Raw genomic sequence first — 25,296 nt, 5'->3', positions numbered from 1 at the left:
TCTTTTGCTTCATCGGTTGAAAGGACTGATGACCCTAAGCAAAGAGATGAAGGGACTATCTGAATTATTTTCAGAGTTGTGATTTTCAAATGAAATGTGTTTATTTGAGGTAAATATAAATCTACATAATTATCTGGTCTTCCCAGGTAATTAAAAAACAAAACAAAACAGTATAATTTACCTGTGTATTTAATCTATATGCCCTCCCCATGTTGCTCTGTCCACTACAAATGGTGGCTTGGACATGTATGAGGTCAGTAAGTCTGACTATCAGGTCTTTTAACTCAGACAGACACGCTATGTTGTAAGATCCCAAGGCCTCAGGTTTGATGACCTACCTGGGATCACATTTCACTTAAGCTGAGAGGGAGTTGGGGGGTGGGGACGGGGTTTGACAGTTTTGAAATTTGAGTAAAAATGTTCAAGTTTGGAACCAAAACTACCTTTTTTAAATTTTTTGGCAGTTAAAAAATTATAAAAAAAATATTTTGGGGAAATCAAAATAATTCAGTTTGAGCCAACTGCAACGTTTTGTTTAGATATCAAACTTTTAAAAATGATTTTGAAGAGTTGTTTTTTAATTGAAGGAAATACTGCAATGAAAAACCATTTCAAAATGAAAACGTGACTCTAGGCATGTCAAAGTAGTGGCATTTTAATAATTTCAAAATTAAATCAACATATACTTACAAAATCTTTAAGTTGCACAAGATCTCCTTTTTCACTGAAAAACATAAATTTAATAGGAAGAATTTTGTTGGTTTCTATGTTACACATCTATAAATATACGCAAGAGATGAACTTCAGTGTTGTTTATTCCTTCGTGTACAAGACCTGAATGGAAGTCGGACAAAAAGATGATTGCCATTCTAATACCCTGCATAGTTTGAGCTTTCAAACTATGGGATTACTCTGACTGGGTGAATTTTTAGCTTCTATTAAATAATCCACACAGAATTCAAGGCTGCTTTTTTACTCATTTGTCAGTTGTGGTCTGTGGGTTTTTTGGAAAGAGACAAAATGATTTGAAAATTAGAAAGCTATATAGTGGACTGAGTGAGGGGTTGCAATAGGAAATTTCAAGTACATGGACTTAGCTAGGCCAAAAGTGTCCCTGTTGTTTTCATATAATCTCTAGTTCGTTCCTGGAAAAAGGTAGCTGCAAGTACGACTGCACAGGTTGCAGAATCCTTGTTGAAAATGTATTTCTATGCCATAATCAGTAGAGTCAAACCATGGATTTGTGATTACATGGAGCCAAACTAGTGTTGGTCAATGCAATATGAGGTAGGAAGAAACTGGAACTTTCTCCTTAAAACTTGAATCTGTCCTAGAGGTAGTGGAAATTTGCTCCTTTTAAATGCCCCTCTCCTCCTCCCTCTGCCTTAGCTTTTGCTGGCTTATTTTAGCCGTATTATTATAGTGATTTATTTCTAGAAGAGAAGCCAGAAAAAAATCTGTGCTGTGTTGGTTGAGTCCCCTGTGGCTGCTCAGCAGCAGATGCAGAAGAAACCAGGAGGAGTTAATACAGCTCAGGGCTCTATTACAGTAACTTCCTCTCAGATTTTTTTTCAGGCAGAAATCCCTAGGCTCTGCAGGCAATAGTGCTGCAGAGCAGTCTACCTCCTGTCTTCCACTCCTCCCATCTGCAGAGCTTCAAGCACATGCAGCTCCAGTGACAGGGCAAATTGTGGAGTTGAGAGACAGGGTGACAGTTCTCTGGTAAGGGGGAAATCTTTGTCTGGATTGTTCTCTCCATGCAGTAGTGTTAATTAAGTGGAGGTGACGGAGAACCAGGGTACAAGTTCTGGGTGCTGACTTAGGGAGTGTGGAAAAGCAGCAGCTGCTGCCTCTGGTCTCCTGGCCACTGTGCTGCTGCAAGCAACTTGGCTGCAGCCCCGTGGAATGCCACCACCCACGGTGCCCAGCTCTCCACTTTTATGTCTCTGTCTCCAAGCCTATATCCTTGTAGAAAACATCTGGGCCGTTGTATTTATATGGTGCTATGCATAATACATGCCACTCAAAAAGTATATATTATGCTATGAGGAATGTCACTCAGATCAATTGCAGGATCATCTCCATTTCTCTTAACTTTTATTGTCATAAAACTGATTTGTTTCATAAATGCAGAAGAATGGAACTCAGCTTATGATAGTGCGGGAAGGAATCCCAGAGGAGTCTGAGATTTTTGGGATTTAAACAGTCCTTTTGCTGCCTCCTTTTCAGTCTTCGTGAACCACTAAAGTCCCATACCTGGGCCTTGACAAGACAGAGTCATCATCAGTTCACTTGTCTTTGACAGAGACTTTATTCTTGTCATGCTGTGTAATGTTACACTGCTACATATAAACTGTGATAAAGCTATAACAGGAAGGGAATCAATGCATTTTTTGTTAGTAGTTCTCCTACTACTTAGAAAACTCTTTCTTGTGTGATCCCAAGTATTTTATAGTCCTCAATCAGTTAACCCTCCAATACCCTATGGGGTAAGGAAATAAAAAAGAGCCAAGTGTAGCACCTGGAAGGCTTTTATTCTAGTTTCACTTTGGTGTCAGGGAGCTAATTTTTTGGTATGAAATATTTTTTCCTTTTTTTTCTTTCTTTCTTTCTTTTTTTACATGTAACAGATATTTTTACTGAGCCACAAGTTTTCATGAGCAACTTTTATTTCTATCAGTTGTCCAGTGTTCTGCTTTAAAAAAAATAGGAACAAAAACATTTTTGCTAAAAATGTTTTCATAATCCAAAGTTTTTTTTTTCATTTTCGTCCGAAATGAAAATAAAGAACCCAAACCAACATAAAATAATTAAAGTAAAGACAGAATAATATAGAACTCACATGTTTAATAGGGCTGTACCAGGTGATTACTCAAATGGGACACCTTCAGAGAAAATTCAGGTGATGCAGTGACTGATAGGGAGGATTGCATGTGAATGTTATCATGGAACGATCCAACTTTGTAGTCACTATCAACACACTTTGGTATTGTGGGCCACAGAGACACTGTGTTTTGGAGAGGCACAGAGACAAGAGTTTTGTAAAGCATTTGGGGGTGCCTTCCTAAATGAAAAGTGCTTTGAAGGGTGGGTTGTCATTTGTTGTCTTAGTGCAACCAGTAGTCATTGATACTCTCTACAATTGGGTCTGTACTGCAGCTCCTCTTCCAAGAGTATTTTAATAAAGAAATTAGCTTAGTGGTATAAATGGAGTACTTTGCCTTGCTTAGTGTCTGTCACTGGAGACTTGCTTATGTAATATGAAATTATTCTTTGGTTCCCTAATAAGATTAAAGATGGCAGATATAAAAGCTAATCAATAGCTGTTTAAAGTTGCATTCACGTAAACTGTCTTTAAGCGCAGATATGGGAAATTTTCAAAATCACTTAAAGGAATTAGCCACCGCAATCCCAGGAAAGGCAATAGCATTTACGTTCCTAAATCCTTTGGTGCTTTTGAAAATCTTCTCCTGTGCAATTGGGCATAAATTAACTGGAGCCTGAACTATATTACAGTCTCAACATAAGGAAACCTGCTGCAACTGTGCTAATGTGCAGCTGTAGGTATATTAGGAGGTGAATGTGTTCAAATGTTTAAACCCTAAGGAAAAAAAAAAAGCAATACTGCTAAAACACTTTCTGGATTTGTCATCTTTAATCCAGTAGAAATTAAAGCTGCTACAATGACTTGGAAAAGGTCACATTGTGATACTTTTGCCTGTACATAGCCTTGCTCAGCAGGAAAGGCTTACTCCAGAGAAAGTCATTTTTCAGAGCCTTACGGCTACAGAATAATCTTTAAAATTCATTATTTGGAGTTGAAAACACTGTAATTCTCAACACTTTGAGTACTTTTCTTTGCCATTTCTAATGTATTTTTTTCACAGCTTGTCTCATATACTGTGTCCTTCTCAAGCCACTTCCCTTGGCTACAAATTAAGTGCTCTGCTCTTGAGTGATTTAGTTCATTCCTGCTCATGTACTGCCATTAAAAATACAGCTACACAAATTCTCAGTTACATTAAATTTAGTCAATATCTCCTAGCATGCAGCATCTTCACACCTTGAGCTGATTACTGGTGAAATCTAAAGCCAATGGCAATATCTTATTAAAAGAATACCATTAAAAGAATTGAAGAATGGCCGAGTGGTTAGCTAATTGGAGTGCAAAGTGGAAAATCAGGCCTTACTTCCTTTCTTGAAACAGAATTTCCTGTCTGACCTCAGGGATGTCGACTTATGCATTGGTTCACACTATACGTGGGTATAGTAGAGACTCATTCAGAATATGTTGCCAGAATAAATATGTTAAAAGATTGTGAGGTACTCAAGTAATATAGTAGCGGACAACATTTAAGTACCTAAAAGATGCTTCTGGTCCATAAGTGATATGAGTCTCTCTTGTCATGTCACCTTTTTAATTCTGATCTAAAATGATGCTATCTGCATTTCTCATGGCAACTGGTAAAATACTTTTCTCTTACAGTCAGATTTTAGATACTCACAGATGACTGGGAAAATTCTATTTCTAGTTCTCCTTCAGGTAATATTCTTTCCTTTCTGTACATGTGGAAATCTCACTGACACCATGATGATACTTTGTTGCAGCTTCTTTCATAAGACCCCACTACATTTTTACAGTATTATAACATAAATTCCTGAAATAAATAATGGTTGAGGGAGAAAGGAAAACAAGGGGGACAGCAAAAGATGTGTTTACTGTAAAGCAAGAATTCTTATGGGTGATCTCTCTCATGTTCATGGGGAGAGTTGAAATAAAACACAGGGAATTGAAGAAGTCAAGAAACATTGGGGAGGTTGTTCCAGATGCAGATTCTCATCTTAACTATGCTAAGACTACATAGGACACAGAGGAGAGCAGAGAAGAGAGAAGCTTTTAGAAACATACTGGAGTGAGTCTGTGGTGGATCTGAAGAGCAAAGAGGGTGATTCTAAATTGGACCCTGAAATGAAGAGGGACCCAGCAGATCACGATGGTGTGACCTGTCTCTCTCTATATGTAATAAGCCAGCCAACTGCACTGAACCTTCTGGGGTCTTTGCTGAAGAGGGAAGTTTGGAGCAGTGGTTCTCAACCCTTTTTCATATTGGGACCCATTTGCCCCTGGCTCTGCTGGTGCCCAACCCTCAGTCCCCTGCCCCCTCGGGCCCTGCTGGTGTCCCTCACCCCCAAATCACAGCCCCTGGTCCTGCTGGTGCCCCTCACTCCTGATCCACAGTCCCCTGCCCCTCCCCCAGCCCTGCCAGAGGGGGCCCCCAGCTGCCTCCCTCCTGTTTGCACCAGAGCGTAAGAAGTGAGTGCAGGACCCTGCGTATATGAGCACTGTCCCATGCCGCTGGGCCAGGCACACAGCTCCCCGCTGTGAAGAACCACTCCTACCTCCCCTTGCCTTTCTTCCCCCACTCCCCCCTCCCCCCCCCCCCCACATCGCAGCTCCATGCCCAGCCACAATCCCCAGCTCAGGCAGGCACGTGTGCACCCCCCCCCCCCCCAAAACATACTTACCTGCGTCCAGTGGCTGGGGCCGCTCCCACAACCTGGCCTTGCTCTATGCTGGCTACATGTGTCTGCCTCACATGTGCCCACTGTCTCCAATCATCCCAAGCAACCACTTGCAGGCTGGAACGCTGCCAGCCTGCAAGGGGAAACGTGTGCTTTCATGGGGTTTTTTCTGGGGACCTGCTTTCAACCCTTTCAAATATTCTTGCAACCTACTTTTGTATTGCGACCTACTGGTTGAGAAACACTGGTTTAGAGGACAGCCAGTCCTTAGATGAATGTCAGCCTCCAGGAAAAGCGAATAGAAAATTTATGGACAGTGGCAGATTGACGAATTTTGGGTATGGTCCCTTATTGAAGGAAAAGGACCTTTTGACACCAGTGTTCAAGGAAGGAGCAAGGGCTGGGAAAATTATAGTGGATGGAAGGAATTTTATTCAGGAAGAGATTGAAGGGAACAAGAAAGTAGATAGTTTTTTTTATGGGACTGATTTGTGTCAGCAATGCAGGAGAAAGGGGAATTCCAGTCTTTCAGGGCGGGGTAGCCTCTGATCTGTGTGTGTATATGGCATCCAACTAGGGCCTTTATGCACCATCAAAATAATGATACCTTTTATAAAACAGACTGGAGCAGAAAAATTGGTGTGCATGTTTCAGAACAAAATCTTCTCATAATTTCAGTTATAGATTTCCTCTGGTTTGTGACACAGGAATCAAGACACTGGGTGCAGCTACATGAGAAATTTACTGAAGACCTGCCTAATTAGCTCTTCAGTAAAGTCTCAGCTTCTACACATGCAGCCCTATTAGGCTGCAGTATACTAATAAATGCCACCATAGGTCAGTACTTGTCAACACAAGTACTGTCCTATGGTGGTGTTATTTAGCGCACCACAACACATGTGTAGATGCTGACAGGGCTGGCTGGGGAAAAGGGTGCTTCACTGCAGGGGCTGCCTGCTAGCTAGCCCCACACTGGAGCACCCTCGTGCCCCAGCCAGCCCCTCCACAGCATGTTGAGCTGTGTTGAAGCCGCCCTGGGCTGACCCCCCGGGTCCCCTGCTAGCTGGTGCTACTCTGACCTGGCTCAACATGCTGTAATCCCAGGCACATGTATAAACGTGGCACCCAGGGGCAATAAACTCCAGCGTGAATGCACCAGTTTTTCAGTTGAATTAATTTCGTGTGTAAACGTGCCCACGGTGCTTGAAACATAAACCTGGAGCAAATTGCACTATGGCAGCTGCACATGAAAGAACAGTCTGTGCCTTGGAAGCCCATAGGTAGTTATAAGAATGGTAGAATTACTCTTGATTCTTTTAGAAGTAAATATGCCACTGCTGGGGCAGGCTAACGCATTTGTTTGAGGCTGTGTCACATATTAGCAGCTGTTTTCTTTTAACGTGGGACAGCTTGACTTGACACAGGTTAACTTACTCATGTGTCCATGACTTTTTTAACATAGAGTAAGAGACCTTGGAATGAATGTCTAATTCCTAGGAAGCAGAACTTCTGCTGTCTAATATTTGACATGCAAAACTAAGCTACTGGTGGATCCTTTTACCAGGATCAGTTCTATTTTATGTATGTATTAGTACTTGTTGTTTGAAAGGCCAGTTTTTGTTTGTGACTGTCCTCAAGCCCACCCCACCTTCTTCACATGGGTTGCCTTCTAAACAGGAAGCAATGTTACTGCATCTTTGCAAAACTTAGGGCAGAGTAATTAATTAACGCTGACTAACCTGCCTGCCTGCGGTGCCCTGCAAATGCAGCTGTACTGCTTCTGGTTTAAGAGGCAGTACATGTGGAGAACTGTGCTGTGCTTGAGGGAACTGCCACTAGGCATAGTAAATTTACTGTGCAGACATGATCCATGAGGATATACAGTGATGACAAGGGCAGCCAAGAACAGATATGCAAGAAAATGCATACATCTTATGACAACAAAGAGATATCCCAGGATCCCAAAAGAACTGGTACTAGTCTCCTAGCAATTTAAATTCGTTATCTTTAATGAAGCAACTCCTAATTTACATTGTTGTGGTTAAGAACAGAATCAAGTTGTGGAGTGATCATAGGCTCCTGGTTGTCCGCACCAATTAGAGAAGACTAGAAGGCTGTGCTAGAGAGAATAATAAAGGTTGGATAGATCCTGGAAGGAAATAGATTACAACACGTTAGGGGTACGTGCGTCTGTCTCTCCCTCACAAATCCAATGAACATCTGATACAGAACAGAATAAAAGGCTCCACCCACCAATGTAATTTTCTCACCATGTCCTCTGTTTAATTAAGTAGGGAGCTTGTATGAAACGGCAGCTTTTCAGCCTTACATTTTTTCCCTACTGGAAGTGTATGATAGTAGCTGCTTTGCCAAATACCTAATACTATATGTCATTCATATTTGGAATTGAATAACCTAAGTTACTACAGGCCTGATTCTGGTGTGACTGGTTTACGGCTCTGATTCAGCAGGATACTTCAGAATGTGTATAACTTTAAGCACATAAGTGAAATCACCTAGACTACTTGGATGCTTAAAACTGAGCGCATGCTGATTCAGGATCTAAATCAGGAAAGTCAGTGGAGTTCTACTGCTCTCAAACCATCTGGAAAGAAGTCAGTCCCATTGTGCTACGCTTTGCTTACAAATAATCCATTTTAAGCACAACATTAGTTGGGCATAAACAGAAATGTGAAGGACTGTCTGCATCCAAATTAAGGGCCATGAATTGTTTGGTTGTGCTTTTGGAAATGAGAAGTAATCAAGGTTGTGGGGTTGAGTTAGAGTTATACCAAGACACACACAAAAGAGTAGTTTGAAACTGGAAAAGTGGGCTAGGATCCTCAAATTAGAGATGGGGAGGGGAAGGATTCAATTTTTTTTTTTTAAATTCAAAGACATTTAAAAAATAGATTTATTTTAAAGTAGTATTATTTTGGTCAATATTATTGTGTCTTGTATTAAGATGCCCTTGTTTGAAAATATTTAGCTGCCCTTCACCTGAAGAAGGCCTTTGCCTCTGAAAGAATGTCCAATAAAAGATATTATCCTCCCAACCCCCTACCCCCCCCCCCAAAAAAAACCCCAAAACAAAACCAAAACCATCTTGGCTCTTTGTCTAAGAAGATTCTTTTATCCACCTATTTGCACATCATTGCTTTGACTTAAGTCAGCTTGGAAGCTCTTTAGGACAGGATCTTATGAGTGCTATTTACATGGGTTGAAAAAGATAGTGGGGGAAGGTGCAGAGTATCAAGGGCTGCTTTTAAACTATGTTGGTGTGGCTGCTACCTCATTTTCTAGCCCTTCCCCTTGAGCTAGTGAATTGAATTGTACTGAACTACACACCAACTCGCTCAAGAACAAATGGAATTAAACTGGATAGAGGTGATATATCAGTAAGGCTTCCATATTTTGGCCCCTGCCTCTCCAATTCCATTATTGATGTGCATTTTATAACCCCATGTCTCCACCCCTCAGTGGTTAGAATTATAACGAGGCTGAGCGCATTTGGCTTGAATGTTCTTAAATAATCAATAAGGATGCTCATGCAGTTTAATAAGAATAAATCGTTGCCCTTGAAACAACACACTGTTTCAACAAGCCAAGCAGTCCAAGAATAGTTGCTTGCTATTTATTCTCAAGCTGTGTGTATGCATTTTATTATACACTACTTTGGCTCTCCTCTAATGGGGCAGTTTCATTTCCCATGTTTTTAATAGCTCAGTTGCATAAAATTGCTTTGAGTGCTCTTTTTTATATAAAATCATTTTACCACTTCTTCAAGCAGGCTTCTTTTTCCATTGAAGCATACTAAAAATTGCTTCTCTATAACATGCAGATGTGTAAAATACAAAGGGGTGTTTTTTCAGAAGCACTCAGCATTGGCATAATTCCACTCCCACTGAAGTCAGATTTCTAGTGTCCTTCATTGGCAGCAGACCTTGGCTAAGTCTGATTGACAGCCCAGCTTACCAAGTTAACCCCAACGACAGTCTTACAGAAAGTGAACAGTGGCTCTGGGACAGTGAATGCATGGTCTGATTGCGCTGAGTTTATGCAAATATACTCTCACGCACGCACGCACACAAATATATAGCATAATATAGTGGAGATAAAAATCAACGGACCACCGGAGTCTTTGTTTCTTGGTAGGCCACCAGTTCAAATTCAGTCCAACCAGTAGACTGAAAGATGACCTCTGATGACTGTTCAGTGACCTGTGTCAAATGAGTTTAGTGACCTCAAACCAGTTCTTGCTTAGGAGGTGTCGTCTCACATAAACCATGCCCATAAACCAATCAACACTAACTCAGCATTTTTGTTGGCAGCCTCAAAGGAAAGAAAAATTGCTCTGACCCACTAACATGAGTGAAAACTACAAACTGCCTTTTCTTGGCAAGGATTTTACTGCTTATTAGTGAACTCAGGCTAGTGAATTGAGCTCAAGAACACACCTTTTTTTTTCCTCGTCAAGACACAGTTTAAACATATTGTGTAGGCAAATTGGGACAAAAGTATTTCCTGTGGGCCTGACTTCAGCCCCCACATACGGGTACATGACGTGATTCCTAATCTTCCTTTTTTCTTTTTGGTTCCCCAACTTTAGATTTTCATTGGTGAGATATCCATGTATTTCATAAAGTCAACCCGAGAAACCCTGATTGTCCAGGAGAAAACAATTTTGACTGGAGAATGCTGCTACCTGAACCCGTTACTTCGAAGAATCATAAGGTTTATAGGTAAGCATCCATAAATGCACTGCATTTCGCCCCTGCTTGCAACAAATCAGATAACCTTATGATCTACAGGACAAAACTAATTAAGCTGTGAAATCTCTGTGGGCTCCTTCCTCCTTCAGAGGGATAGTTCCCCATGCAATTTGCATAGTAATGTTTCAAATGTGCCAAATCATGCTGCGAAGAGCTGATTTGCGTCCTTTTTTTTGCTGAGCTAAACACTTCTCCGGGACCTGTGAAGAAAGGTCACCCATCAAATTCTGATCTGAATAATTCCCTCATTGACATTAATAGGGAGTGAGTCATCTTTCATATCCTCTTTTCCAAGATCATTTAGAATCCATGTAATGTTTGAGTGAACTGAGCACCCCCCCAAAAAAAAAACAAAAACAAAAAAACCCTAGCTGAGTCCCCTGTATAATAGTCATCTGATTTTTAATGATAGCCTTTTTTGAGGTAATTGCTAAGAAACTGGTAAAAAGAAGGAACTTCCAAGGAGTGGTCATTCAGGGACAGGAATGGCTGGAGTCTCAGCTCTGCCTACTCACTGGTGTATGTAGCTGAGCTGGGGCCTGGACTGAGAGGTAGTAATTTGTTTCTAGCATATGCCAGTGGTCATCACTGTCCTCCATGTAGCAATGGCAGGAAGAAGTGTGAATCGGGAGTCACAGCCCCTCCTGAGGTTATTCCTGAAGTAATGCACCTTACATGTCCCCCCTGCATGGGGCTATACCTGAAGTCGTCATCTAGCCCAAAGAAATGGGGTTTATGCAGCACTAGCTGTGTTTCTCCTCTCCCCCTTCCAATTCTTGACTGTTTTGCCTGGAAACAAAAGGACTGAGGTATCACATTTTTATTTATGTCCCAGCCTGGCTAGAGTGCATCTACTCTACCTTGGTTGGGACCAGGGTGGCGATTGTGCCTCAGGAACAGCCTCTCCTTCCTTAAGTTCTTTTTGTGAGGTTTGTTTCCCCAAGTCAGGCTAGGCTGAGGCAGAAGATGTATAGTCCCACCTGTTCACCACCTTTCCTGCTACTTCTAAGCATCTTTTCATGGCAGTGAGTGCAAACCTGGGGCAGCCCTCACAGTTTTTATACTTCCCCAAAAACTGATGGGATAGCTCTTGGCTATTTGCTTGGAGATGGAGTGGCAGAGGGTAAAGACCTTCTACACTGTTTCTCCCCCTACACAAAACCCAGGGACAGTCCATCCTTAAGCATGATAGTTCCCTGATCAGTTATTCAGAGGTAGCACGTGTGTGTATGAAAATAAAAGACTAAAGAACTCTTAATTAAAAATAAAATACCCCTGAACTTAGGATACCCTCTAGGATATATTAATGGGTAGTAAGCTACCATTTACAGAGACCAGGATCCTGGATTCCACTCAGGCACTCAGGGCTGTTTTGCTGTTCCAGCAAAGTCAGCATGTTAAAATGAACTAATCAAATATTCTTGCCTATGGGGTCAGTGCTAAAAGAGCTCAGACCAGCTAAGCTAAAACATTTTCTGTATATATTTTCTTATAGATCTCTCTCTCTCTCTGCCTTCATTTTAATTAGCTTTACTTCTAAGTATTCACTGTATCATTTTTCTTTTTCAGAAAAAAATACAGCTCTGGTACAATGCAGCCTCTGAGAGTAGCAAAGTATTAACTTTGCTACGGAAATCAATCTTGGCTTGGCGGGTTTATTTGTTTTTCCAAAGGGAGAGAAAGTTAGCCTTCTTATGAATGGCTTTAAATATTGGTCTTGTGTAAACGTAGGATGATTTCATCTTTTGCATAATGGGTGGGGGTTTTTTTTAATTTAAAGAAATATCTTTTTACTGTAGAATGCAAGAACAGGAACTGGGTGAAAATCAGCACAATCATTTGTTAAATGCTTGCAGAAATAATTTCACATTTTTCAAAATATTGATGATAAATTTCCTTTGAAATCTTGAAAATGTTTAAACAGCTCTAATCCAAGTCCAGTTTTAGGGAGTTACAGTTGTTAGGTAATGGTAGCCGTCTTATTCCAAACAATGACGTGACCAATGTGTAAGTATGGAAAAATTATAACGCTTTGCACATGGATACCTTCTAAGGTGTTTACTACTGTAAAGAAAAAACAATTGACTTCAGCCTCCAAGGGTTCCTACACACATCCAGGGAGGCTGCTCTGACACTGTAATTACTCGAGTCGATTAATCAAGTCTGCTGGAACGTGGTAATTACCACACTTAAGCAGACGCCAGCGTCATGTGTATCAGTGTCCCTGTGCTGAAAAATGGTGGCAGGAGCACTTTAACTAGAGCTCATTCAACGAGCTTCAGTTAAAGCTCCCCCGCTGCCATTTTTCGTGTGGGGATGCTGATGCATGTGATACTCCAGGTGCTTTAATTAGAGTGGCTCTTCAAGCCACTCTGATTAAAGCACCTGCCCCACACCAGAGGATGTCTACAAATGCCCAAGACACATTTCTTCCAAAGTCAATTAAAGGAGAGATTCCCATTGACTTCAGTGGATTTTGGGTTTGATCTGAGACTTCCAAGTACCCAACCCAACCAGAGACCGATGGACATTGCATCTATTGCAAGATTGCCTGCAAATGCAGGAGATTGGACTTGTTGATCCAGCTAGTCCCCTGCAGTTCTGTTTTCTTGTTTAGCACTGCCTGATTCTGTGGTGAATGACTCCTGTGAGGGGCTGAGGGCCCTCTCCTTGTAGTGACCTTGGGCCCAAAGGGACCAGGAGGGGAACTTTTATGTGTTTTTTTTCATGTGCTGAAATCAGATAAATCCCATTGTAATGATGCAGCTGCAGAAACCTCAAGGGATCTACACTAACATACATCTGCTGGGAATCTGGTAGAGAACCTACTAACAGAATTTGTTTTCCAGTGCAGCTACATTGCAGTTTAAGCAAATGTTAATTTAAACTGAACTAAAATAAACAAGCAAGCTTCTCCAACTGGTGCTGTTTCCATTAGCTTAATCAGAACATGGGACTGGCCTGATCTTGCCAGACACTAAATATCTCCTTGGACAAGCAAAGTGCCTCCAAATGCCAGTGACTCCACTTGTGAATTTCATCATTCACTACTGAGGGCAAAATCAGTGTACTGATTATACAGTGTACTGCCTACACTGTACCTAGGTATTTGGGCTCTATCTAGATAATGTCTAGATATGATTATAGACCCTCCAGCAGACTGAGGCACAATGTGGGGTTGCAGCACAGACACATTGCATATATAGGGATAGCCAAAGTTCTTCTGGATCAAGGGGTTCAAGGAGTACGGATGCCACTGGATCTGTAATTGCAACTTCAGCAACCACCTTTGTGGGATGCTGTGCTGGAGTACGTGGGATCTCAATGGAGAACCCATCCCTGGGCTGTGGAGGTTGAAGCAGAGCATGGAGCCTGACCTTCTGCACTAATAGTGAATTGCACCCAGAGAACTTTGTTTTGGAAACGGCTGAAATTAAACTCATCCCAGTAAATCTGTTTCTACCGTCTCCAAGATAAAGATGCATTGGCATCAAAAATAAGATGCTCAGCTAGATTTAAGACTTGAATGCGTGACATGTTTACACCTGTGTAGTTGACTTTTACACCAGTAAGGAAGGAATGGACAAATGATGTAAACTTCTGAACTGAATGCAGACAGCCCCCCCCCCCCCACCTAGTGGGGGGGGGGGGGTATAACAGTGTACCATTGGTATTGCTGTTTCTGTTTGTCTGTCCACTCTGGACATTCATGTAATTTACACTGGTGTATAAAACTGATATAAATGCAATTGGTGCAAATGTGTCATGTTTCCAGGCCCTTACCTTTGGCGGGGCTGTAGCTCACTGACTTGCTTTAACTTGATTTTAGCAAGGTTTTTGATACAGTTTCCCACAACATTCTCGCAGGCAAGGTATTGCCTGGATGAATGGACTGTAAGGTGGATAGAAATTGGCTAAAGCATGAGACTTAGAGGGTAGTAATCAATGGCTCAATATCTAGCTGACAGCTGGTATTAAGTGGGGTGCCCCAGGGGTCAGTCATGGCGCCTGTTTTGTTTAATGTCTTCATCAACGACCTGGAAGATGGCACAGAGTACACCTTCAGCAAGTTTGAAGATGACACCAAGCTGGAGGGAGTAGTAGCTGAGGGATAGGGCTAGGATTCAGAGAGACCTAGGCAAATTGGAGGATTGGGCCAAAAGAAATCTCATGCGGTTCAACAAGGACAAGTGCAAAGTCCTATATTTAGGACATAACAGTTCCATTCACCAGTACAGGCTGGGGGCTGACTAGCAGGGCAGCAGCTCTGCAGAAAAGGACTTGGGTGTTACAATAAACTGAATATGAGCCAATAGTGTGCCCTTGTTGCCAGGTAAGCTAATGGCATACTGGGCTGCATTAGTAGGACTGTTGCCAGCAGTTCAACGGAAGTGATTATTCCCCTCTATTCAGCACTGGTAAGGCCATATCTGCAGTACTGTGGTCAGTTTTGGGCCCCCCGCTACAGAAAGGATGTGGACAAATTGTACAGAATCCAGTGGAAAGCAATGGAAATGGTTCAGGGGCTGGGTTGCATGACTTCTGAGGAGAGGCTCAGGGAACTGGGCTTTATTTAGTCTAGAGAAAAGGAGACTGAGAGGATTAAATAGCCACCTTCAACTACCTGAAGGGGGGTTCCAAAGAGGATGGAGTTGGACTGTTCTCAGTGGTGGCAGATGGCAGAATAAGGAGCAACAGTCTCAAGTTGCAGTAAGGGAAGTTTAGGTTAGATAGCAGGAAGAATTTTCTCACTAGGAGGGTGATGAAGCACTGGAACAGGTTACCCAGAGAAGTTGCGGACTCTCCATCCTTGGAGGTTTTTAAGACCCGGCTGAACAAAGTCTTGGCTGGGATGATCTAGTTGGGGATGGTCCTGCTTTGAGCAGGAGGTTGGACTTAGATGACCTCCTGAGGTCCCTTCCAACCCTAATTGTCTATGATTCAATGATTTATGGTTTGACTCAGTAGATTAACTGTTAATCTCATTTCAGGCCCTCTTTAACTGACTTCCTATATCGTCTTTGCAAAAAGTGCACACACACATTACGTTTCTGACCTCAAGCCCATATTTGTACAAGCAATCTGGGAGTTTCTGTACAAATGGAGTATTTGTGGGTGCTTGGGGGGTGTACTTTGAAATTTTGTCAGTGAAGTTTCAGAGGCTAATGGGGAAAAATTGGCCATGGCTGGACAAGGGCTTTATTCTACAAGTAGCGCATTAATCTTCCTTTAAAGTAATAGAATCCTAGAGCTAGAAAGGACCTTAGGAGGTCATCTAGTCCAACTTCCTGCTGAAGGTAGGGTCATTCCTTTCTAAACCATCTTGTCTGAGTTCTTGGGTGAGAATCTCACAATGAAATAACATGATGTATACATCCAGAGAAAATGTTGATTATTCTATGGATTTATGAAAATTCTGAAGATCAAAGTAAAGTATATTTGTTTCTAAAATAAATTCTTACAGTTAAGAACATGGATTTTAAAAAAATAATAAAACCCAGTAAAACAAAAAGCAAAACATATGGCAAAATAATTATAAAAACATTTGTTATTCAATGGCTTTGACATAAATGCTCTGTACAACGCACCCAATTATTTTGTAAGTCTTATGAGAACTAACAGATTATCACAAAGAGCTACACATTGTAAACTGGTGAATTTAAAGGAGGAATTAAAACTAATTTCAAACATATAGGGTATGTCTACAGAAGGCACAATGGCACCGTAGCGTCCATTGGCAAAAACCATGATGCTACTGCTACATTGCATAGCAACGTGCTCCCTCATTATAGCGCATTGCTATGGCGACATAGCAGCCAAAAATAATTGTGGGCAGCCGGTGCCATGTAATATGGGCTGTTACTGTGCTGTCTTTTAGTATTTCCAAAGGGAAGTACTAAGTGATGGCACAGTAACAAATGTGCTGTATGGCTACGTGTAGACGCATGCATATTGAGTGTGATGGGCAAAGCCTGGAATCAACACCAACAAAGGCGGCACAAAATAAGAGATAGCTATTACCAGTAATTTAGAATCAAGTAGAAGATACACAGTCTGAGAGCAAATTATATGATGTGGAGTTAATGAGGTTAAAGATGACCTTGACAGTGCACCCATGCAGTGAACATTGAAGAACCTTGAACTCTGTCCTACGTGTACCTGGATGTAAGTGCATATAATACACTGACATTAATACTCTAATGTTGTGTATTCTGCCTAAGGAATTAATTAAGTACCAGAAAACATGCTAACTGAAGCATGGCTGTTGTAGCCACTGAGGATCCAGTCACCTGAGAGTTTTGTCATGGGCTTTTGTACAGCCAGTTGAATCAGTGCAAGATACACTCGGAAAAGTGTATGGTAGATACTCCCTGGAAATATTTAGCAGAGTTGGAACATAAGGGGACAGAGTCTCATGTGGTACAAATTGGCAAGACTTCATGGAAGACAAGTGCTTTGTTAATGTTTGAATCTCCATTAACTCCACGACACTAGAGGCAGGGAAAATTGAGATTCTAATTGTGTATATGACAGTGAATGAAGCAATTGTGGTACATCCATGGGCTGGATGAGTGACATGGGAATGGTCTATGGGCTGGACCTCACAATCAGGATCCGTGTGTGGGGTGGATCCAACATGGGGTCAGCATGTGGGGTTAATCCGCAGGTCACCCCCATGTGCCAGCCCAGCCTCATGCACCAGATCCAGCCATACATAAGTCCTGTGCGGCTGTCACACGGGGTCATGGGTGGCCAGGTGAGGGGCCACTTGGGGAAACAAAGTACTGACCTGGGTTAGAAAGAGCAAGCAGAATCCAGGTATAGGCCAAGTCAGGAAGCCAGGAGGTCCGTCTGAGAACTGGGTCTTGGAACAGGCCAAGTCAGGAAGCTGAGGGATCAGACAGAGGGTGGAGTCAGAGGGCAGGTCAAGTCAAGGAATAGGAGATCAACTGAAGGCAGAACACAAACCAGAGGGAACAGAAAGAGAGTCTGGGATCAGGTTAAACCCCATTGCCCAGACACTTCCTGTTCTGGGTCAGGGGTTTATATAGGGGAACTGGAGGGTTGGTTGTCCCTGGCCAGCCACTCCAGTGCCAGTGAGTGGGCAGAGGGTTAGGCCCTTCTGGAGGCTTCAGGGCAGCCTTGACCAGCCATCTATAGGGCAGCAGGCTGGGATGATCAGGCTGTGGCCCCAAGGTTCAAGGTCATTGCCTGACAGTGTCAGCCTTGCCTTGTGCACTGGATCCAGTTGCAAAGCAAACCTGAGCGAAGGCCTGGCCCCGCATGCTGTATCCAGCCACAGTGTTCCCATATGCTGGTGTGATTCAGCACATGGGGCCATGTTATCTGGCCCACAGGCAGTAGAAGCTGTGGCAATTAGTGATACTGCCACCCCTCCCTCCAACACCACATTTCTAGATCTGTGGGGAGCCCCAAAGGCCAGATGATATACTCCCATGGCCCAGAAGTCAAACATCACGAGTCTACAGTGATGATTCTCAACCAGGGTGTCATGGGCAGCCATGAGATACTTATAAGGGTGATGCACATTATTAGCACCGGGTACGCAAGCACCTACACATGATTCATAAGTTACACCTAGATATTTCAAATAAGAATCCACAGTGCTAAAAACTTTCTAACCCGTTGTGGTCCTTCTAAGTTCTTTGCAAGAGAAGAATTGTTCTATTATTGTTCTGTAGTCAAAAAATGAGTGAAATCTAAGAGCTAGCATTTTCTGAAGGTTGCCTTGAGTCTAATGTGTATCTAGAGTCAAGTGAGGTGAAGAACCACTGATCTAAAGCAGTTGACCACAGGGCATCCACAGACTAAGAGGTCTGTGAAAGATTACTCTGATCGATTAGAAGTACAGGCAGTCCTCAGACTTATGACACAATTGGTTCCTGAAAACGGCATCTTAAGTCAAAACGTAACTTGGAACCTATCTTCCCATAGGAAACCATGTTACAAATGGGGGATTGGTTCCTGAACCAAGGTCCGATACCCTGTTTTCACCAAAAATAACCCAGAATTTTGTACTCAATCTATTATAGATGAGTAATACAGCTACATTAATATATTTTGTCTCTAGTGGGTTATGGAATAGAGAAAATCCCACACAATTTACTGATTCGTTTTGATGCACTGGCTCTGGGGGAGTGGTTAGTTGATTGCACGATTTCACAATGGTTACACACTTAATTCGTACAACACAATTTTATTTTAAAATTCTTTGCTACGTATATAGCACTGCTTAGCTTTAAGAAACACCACAAACATTAAGAACACAATAATTACATATATCAGAAACAATGCTCCGAATGCACTTCCTTCCCAAGCAATGCTATAAGAATTAGTATTACAAAAACAACTACAATTACAACTAAAAGTTAAATTTGAATCAATACTATTATTTTTCATAATATACTTACAATCCTAGAATTCCGAGAAGCCAAACACCTAAATATGGTTTCATTCCTCAGTAGTACAATTTAATGGGTTGGCCTCAGTAGTACGGTTCAATGGGCTCGCCTCAGCAATACGATTCAATGGGCTGGCTTCAATACTGATAGGAATAAGTCCCCTTCCTTCAGTCCCTTTCGGGCGCTCTGCAGCTTCAGCGTGAACTAAGAGATTCGTGTTCACGGAGAGGGTGGTTCAGGTGATCAGTCTGATCCGGCCTACACTTGCGATTCTTCCTTCGTTGTTCTGCAAGTATAGTCACCTCCAATTTGGGAGAGTAAGTTACAGTTTTTATTGAGTGAGCTGCCGTCTTGGGCCACTCCTACTCAAACCTGTCATTACCCCCAAATTTGGGCTCGGATCAAGTGACCTTTTCTTACCAATCTGGTCAAAAGGCTCTAGGGTTTGATCTCTCGGAACTCAGGATATTTGCTTAAGGGTCAATTTTCAGGTTCTCTTTGTAAAAGACTTCTAAAGATAAAATTCAAGAGTTAAAACTTTAAGCAAAGTCTGGATTTTCCACACGTAGTCCAAAACAATGACCTAGATAAGGAGATAAATCTTATCTTCTTCCTGAAACTGGCTAATGGGCAACCATTACAAACATTCAAACTGTTTCATTCAATATGACATATTTATATTGTAAATAGCAATCATATTGATTTGGAAGGAATTCTTTGAGGTGACTTTGGACTTTTTGAAGGGCTCTTGGCTGGAGTCTTCTCAGGAGTCTTGGCTGCAGGTTTTTCTGGAGTCTTGTCTGCTTTCTTAAAGAAAGTTTCCAAGGAAGTTTGGGCAGATGTTCTCCAGGGAGATGGGTGACACAGTGACTTGTTCGCTGGCATGGCGTCACATCCGATCAAGGGTTGTAAAGTTGAAACTGACATCAGAAAGTTGAAATGGCGTCAATTTAGAAACATTGGAAGTGTGTAACGTAACTCAAAACATTGTAAATTGAGGACTGCCCGTATGTGAATGCCCACACTTAAAATTCAAAAGTATTCATGCCTTTATTCTAAATTTCCTAGCATTTGTTTATTAAATTACATCCCATTTCCTTTCCTCAGTCTTTGAGACAATACAGTTCTTCCCGTATGATATTTGGGTTCTCTTTTTATATTTACAAAGCCTCTCAGCTTCATTTTTTCAGCAGATGGTATTAGCACACTCCTTTTTTTTTTTTTTTTTTTTTTTTGCGCTAACATAATTAATGAAGCTATTTAATAAGATTGATCCCAAGACTGATACTTTAGAAATTCCACTAGCAACCTCTCTCAAGTCCAGTACTTCCCTTCTCAGTGCAGTTAAATTCCTTACCCAGTTTGCAGTTCTTGAACTAATCCCCATCTTCTCCAGCTTAACTGATAATTTCAAATGGAGCTTGTATCAAATGCTTTACTGAAGTTCAGATTGATCGGATCTACTTCATTTTTCTTCTCTGTAAGATTTTCTTATCAAAGAAAGATAACAGTACAAGAGAGCCAGTGCATATATATGCATGTTTTATAAACTCCGGTTGCATTTTATCCAATTTTTCTATTTTCTTATATCATTATCTTGGTTCTTTCCTTCAAAGTTTGTTCTAAAGCCTCATGTACTATTGAGGTCAAACTAGCTGGTCTGCAGTTTCCTGGATCTTTTTTTCCTCCTTTTTCTTACAAAATAAGTTCTACATTCACTGTTCACCAATCAGGTGGTACTACTCCATTTATTAAAAATCCTTGCAACCAGATGAGGTATTTTAGACTTCAGGGTGAGAAATTATTTTGTCCTCCCCCTTCCGACAGCGTGAGTGTATTAAACTGTTTGAGTTTTAATTACCATTGTGATACATTTCTGCACCATCATTCCCACAGGTCACCCTACATTTACCTGCATGTTCAGCGTCATCTTCCTTATTGAAAACTGAGGCTAAGGATTCATCTAGTTTTTGTTTAGTAAATGGAATGCAGGTATTCGGTTTAACTAAACCTTCCATTGACTGATTATATCGTGGTTTCAAGCCATCCTTACTCAGACAGGCAAGGTGGTGGAGTGTTCATAGTGTTGTATTTCATTATATTAATTTTCAAATCCATATAATAAAGCTGCATACCTGCTGTGCCTCAGTAACATGTAATCCAGTTTAGATATTTAAAAAAGAGACTTGATAGAGGGATTTGTTGCAAGCAGCTCATAATTTACAACTGCATAATTTTGGTTAACAAATATCACAGATCTGTTTACATCAACAGCTTTCTTTCACGCACAGCAACACTTAACAGTGGGCCTTGGGAAAATGAAATTAAGGCCTTTTTTCAGCAAGTAGAGGTTTACATGATTCAGATAATCATTGACTTTATTGTAAGTGGAAAGATTAAACCAGAGAGCTTGTGATCTCAGTTCAGTAGACAGACACAGACCCTGCTTTTGCATGGCCTTCTGTTGATGCCTGGCTTGGCTCACCACTTCTGAAGTTTGCAGTCTGCCATTTCTCACCTGGTCAAGGCTTCCAAGCTCTGCTAGCACTTCTGCCTAGGTCTTGTCAGGGTCTCCCATAGGGATCTCTGGGAACATACACTGTAAGAAGGGCATGATATGTTGTGCAAAGGTCAGGACCCATAAGCATTATAACATTTTAATAGTATAAAAGCCTTAATCTGTCTGTCTGTCCATAACACTTTATTCACGCTCTGATTGGCTGACAAACAACCAATCAGATTGCGAACAAGCATTCAGACAGGTGGCAGCACTCCGCCATGATGGCAGGGACACAGGGGACAGTGAGGGGGGGGCGAGGCCACAACTGGCCCTGCCTCTCTTTCCCCCCCTGGCCCTCCCCTGCTCCCTGGAGGTGGGAGCAGAGCTCACCTTGTGAGTGTTCCTAAAAAGGTTACCACGTGTAGTCAGTGACAGACTTCCCACTGACTATATGGGGAGCAGAATATGATACAGCACCCCAACTAATGCAGTCATGCTTTTCTGTCATACTCTCATTCCTTGAAGCAGGGAGTTCAGGAAACTTGGGCTTGAGGCTAGGACACAGACCTGAGACTCAGATAGGGTGGCCACTGACGCATCCTCAAAATACAGGACATCCCCTTGGTGACGGGCCAGTCATCATGAGTGAGGAGTAGAGCTGCTACCTTCTCAGCCAGTCAGCAGCAAGGGGCAGGGCCACCACAAAAAGGCCACCTGCTTTCCTCTCTCCTTCTCTAGCTGAGAACCCTGCTTCTCCGGGGTGTGTACCACCAGACCTCTAGACACAGCCACTTGAATTGTGAGGACAAATGATTGACATGTATTTCCACCAGTGAACTGAAAAATAGGACTTTTTGTAGTTCACTCCTCATTTAAAAATGGACAAAGGGTTTAAAAACAGGAAAGTTTGGTATAAAACAGGACCAACGGTCACTGTAGACTCAAGTGGTCTGGCTGGTAGTTACTGCTCTACCACCAAGCTGCTGTGCAGTGTCAAACAGGTATTTTCATGTCTCTGTGCTCTGCGTTCCCAGTCTGCACAATGGGGATAATGGTGCAGAGGTCCAGTGTGAAGAGCTTTGTGATTTTCTGGTGAAGAAGACTTAGCATCTTGGTATTAGATGGTTCCTACAGTAGAGCATGTGGGATTACATCATAAGCTGGTGTATGCACGAGCAGGAGCTAACCAAAAGATCGCACAAGAAGGCTATGGTACATTTATGTCTTGGACACTATGTGAAGTTCTTGTCTCCACATCTCAAAAAGGATGTAGTAGAATTAGCAAAGGTACAGTGAAAGGCAGCCAAAATGATCAGGGGTACGGAGCAGTTGCCATACCAGAAGGGAGTGAAAAGGTTAGGGTTTTTTCAGTTTGATGGTCACTGGACCAACCCCTGTTCACCTCATGGCAGCCCCCCGCACTGCCGTAAGTGCACACAGACTGTCTAATCTCTCACACCCCATGCAGAACATGCTGGTCCCAGAACTTGCTGTGCACATGGTTCCCAAGGCTGGCACAGCACCTGTGCTGCCTGTGGCATGGGCAAGACTCAGTGCTGCACATGGGACAGGGGAACTGGGGCACGGACTGCATACAGCATCCTGGACCAACCCCCTGCGCTGTCTGCAGCACCAGGTCCAACCTGCACACTGCAAACGGCAGACTCCCCATGCCAGCCCCAGGGGCTGGCACATACTGTGTGTGGTGCATGGGCTGGACTTGCCACCAGAGATGCTGCACAGGGGGTCAGTCCCAGTTTAGTCCACAGACCACCAGTAACACTCATCTGACCCCCAGGGCTGGATGAGTTTGACACTCCTGCTCTGAAGTATCCACTTCTGCCACTGTCGGAGACAGGACACTGGACTAGGTGGACCCTTGGCATAATCTAGAATGGCACTTATGTTCTTATGTTTGGCCTTCAAAGATGAACTGAAGCTCAGTATTCCTACGATGCCCGTCATTCTGCCAGGACTCCCTGTCCTGGAGTTCTTCTCACCTCACAGGTATTGTAGGGTTACACAACAAATGGCTTCTGTAGTAGATGAAACCCAACATGACAAATATAGAGAGTCCTCTGTGGGTTTTAAGGAAATGGACCTTAATGAAAATCTGGAGTCATGCCTCATGGAAACAGAGCTGTTGATGTCACACCAAAAGCTTTCACCGCATTGTTTCTTTGTCACTTTACGTACAGAGCTTTGTGCTTTCCTGTAATAAAGGGCTCTTCCTCCTCATTCTCCTTTCCTTTCCACCCACACACTTCCCACTCTTCCCCCTTGCCTTCTCAGCTGCTCTTGTGCATCCCACAGACTTTTATTTTTCTATTTAATAAGTGATTTTTTTAGTTTCTGTTCAAGTGTCTGTACCACAGAGTTTCCATGGAGCAGCTGCAGTCACTGGAGTCAGAGAGGCCTGAAGAAGATGCACTGGAGAAGGCAGCTGATGGAGGAAAATGGAGTATTAGTAGTAATAGGATTGAGGTGTCAGTGAGAGATCAGAACTGTTTTGTGAAGATTTTACTACTGAAGAAAAAGTGGACATGTTTTTATGTCCACTGTGCCCAGGAAAAGAAAAAAAGGAAACAGTCCTGATCCTCAGTGTTCAGGGCAGGAACAGAGGAACAGCAGGGATAAAAATGGTCTTAAGACCTGAGCAGTCTCAATGGTGTTCTGACAAGCAATCTGCTTTCAGTGGAGCTTTGCCAGCTTTGGGGGAGACAGAGAAAGGGAAACTGGCTACTATGATGCAGTGCTCACCATTTTCACTTACTTTCACCCTCCTGGTTGTCCCTTTGCTGAGAGAAAACACAACGTGGAGCCCTTATGCCAGCCAGATACTACCTAGAAAGTCTTCTGTACAAAACTTCAGGGATTTCTGCTCCACTGAAAGTCTCTGTGCTGCTAGAGCTGTTTGGGGGGTGTTTGTGTAAAACTGACAATCTGGACCTTTGACCTTGTGCCACTCCTGTTCTATTCCTGGCTGTACACTGCCAGACTTTGAGCATCTCTTTTCTTTTCCTCAGGGAAAGAGGTATGCCCTGTAGCTTGAGGATTAACATCCCTTAGCATTTCACCCTGAATTTGGGCTCGAGCTCATGCCCTGGCTCTTTGGACCCAGGGGTGCAGAGAATGTCACAAAATGAGACCGGTCCCAATGATGGAGTAAGGGAATACCTCACATACCTCTTGAGAAGTGTTTTCCAAAGAACAAGTATTCGGAACCTTGTTTATAGATCTTAGACCAGGTCTGAATTCATTGCGACTGTCTCTTTCTAATACCATATTTACTTTGTCTTTACATCACAAACTTCAGTGGAGCCCCAACCCCTGAAGAGCCATTGCCTGTTAGATTTCCATTTAAGTCTTTTATCCATGACATCCATGCCCTTAAAAACATGGCAGCCCCATCACTGAATTCCTGTCTCAGTCAGTTACTTAACTATTTTAGACTGTGATGTGAGTATGGAAATAAATTATTCCCCTAGATATAAAAGCTACCAAGGGGCTCTGGCATTGATGGTTACATACATGAGGTTTACAACCTTAAAATCAATAATGACTGAACCCGTCTGGAAGTATTTTGGGAGCATTTGATATGTAATCACTATCTTCTGTGAGGGTTAGAACCTTGGCAGCCAAATTCATGGCTACACATAGCTATAATTTTCATAAAGCACAGGTTGGCAGCATTGCAAAAGGGGGAATTACAGTGATCAATATACATCACAATAAAGGCATAGTAAAGATTTAAGCTGTAGCCAAATCTGCCTTAGCTCTGATGCCGCAGCCCGTGGCAGTTGAAAACAGGCCAACTTGCACATACTGTGCTATTAGAGCATTGATCAAAATCCATGTCTTAGAGCCATCCACTTCTGCCAAGTAGTTTGAGACCTTTCTTTATTACATGTCGAAAAGGACAGGGTGCCTGCCCTACTTTGAGATGGGATTAGCTTCAGGTCATAGAAGGAGCCCAATTTGAAAAAAGCCAGGTGATTTATTAAAAACCTGGTGCCTGTTGTCCCTCAGCTTTTATCTGATTGGTTTATACTGTAATGCCCATGGAGCAGAAGTTGGG

The 25,296-nt window shown here is 42.4% G+C and overlaps 1 protein-coding gene across 3 annotated transcripts in view; it reads left to right on the top strand.

Annotated features, from left to right (window-relative positions):
* The window catches only part of PLPPR1 (phospholipid phosphatase related 1), a 251,523-nt gene that overhangs the window by 203,129 nt on the left and 23,098 nt on the right, over positions 1–25,296 (top strand). For all 3 annotated transcript variants that reach the window (XM_019490796.2, XM_059724611.1, XM_019490797.2), the window contains exon 4: positions 10,133–10,265. In XM_019490796.2, coding sequence (XP_019346341.1) covers positions 10,133–10,265 — 133 coding nt within the window. The remainder of the gene's footprint in view (positions 1–10,132; positions 10,266–25,296) is intronic.

The sequence above is a fragment of the Alligator mississippiensis genome, chromosome 3 (genome assembly GCF_030867095.1).
Source record: "Alligator mississippiensis isolate rAllMis1 chromosome 3, rAllMis1, whole genome shotgun sequence".
NCBI classification, from domain to species: domain Eukaryota; kingdom Metazoa; phylum Chordata; order Crocodylia; family Alligatoridae; genus Alligator; species Alligator mississippiensis.
This window is presented reverse-complemented; position numbering and strand designations above follow the sequence as displayed.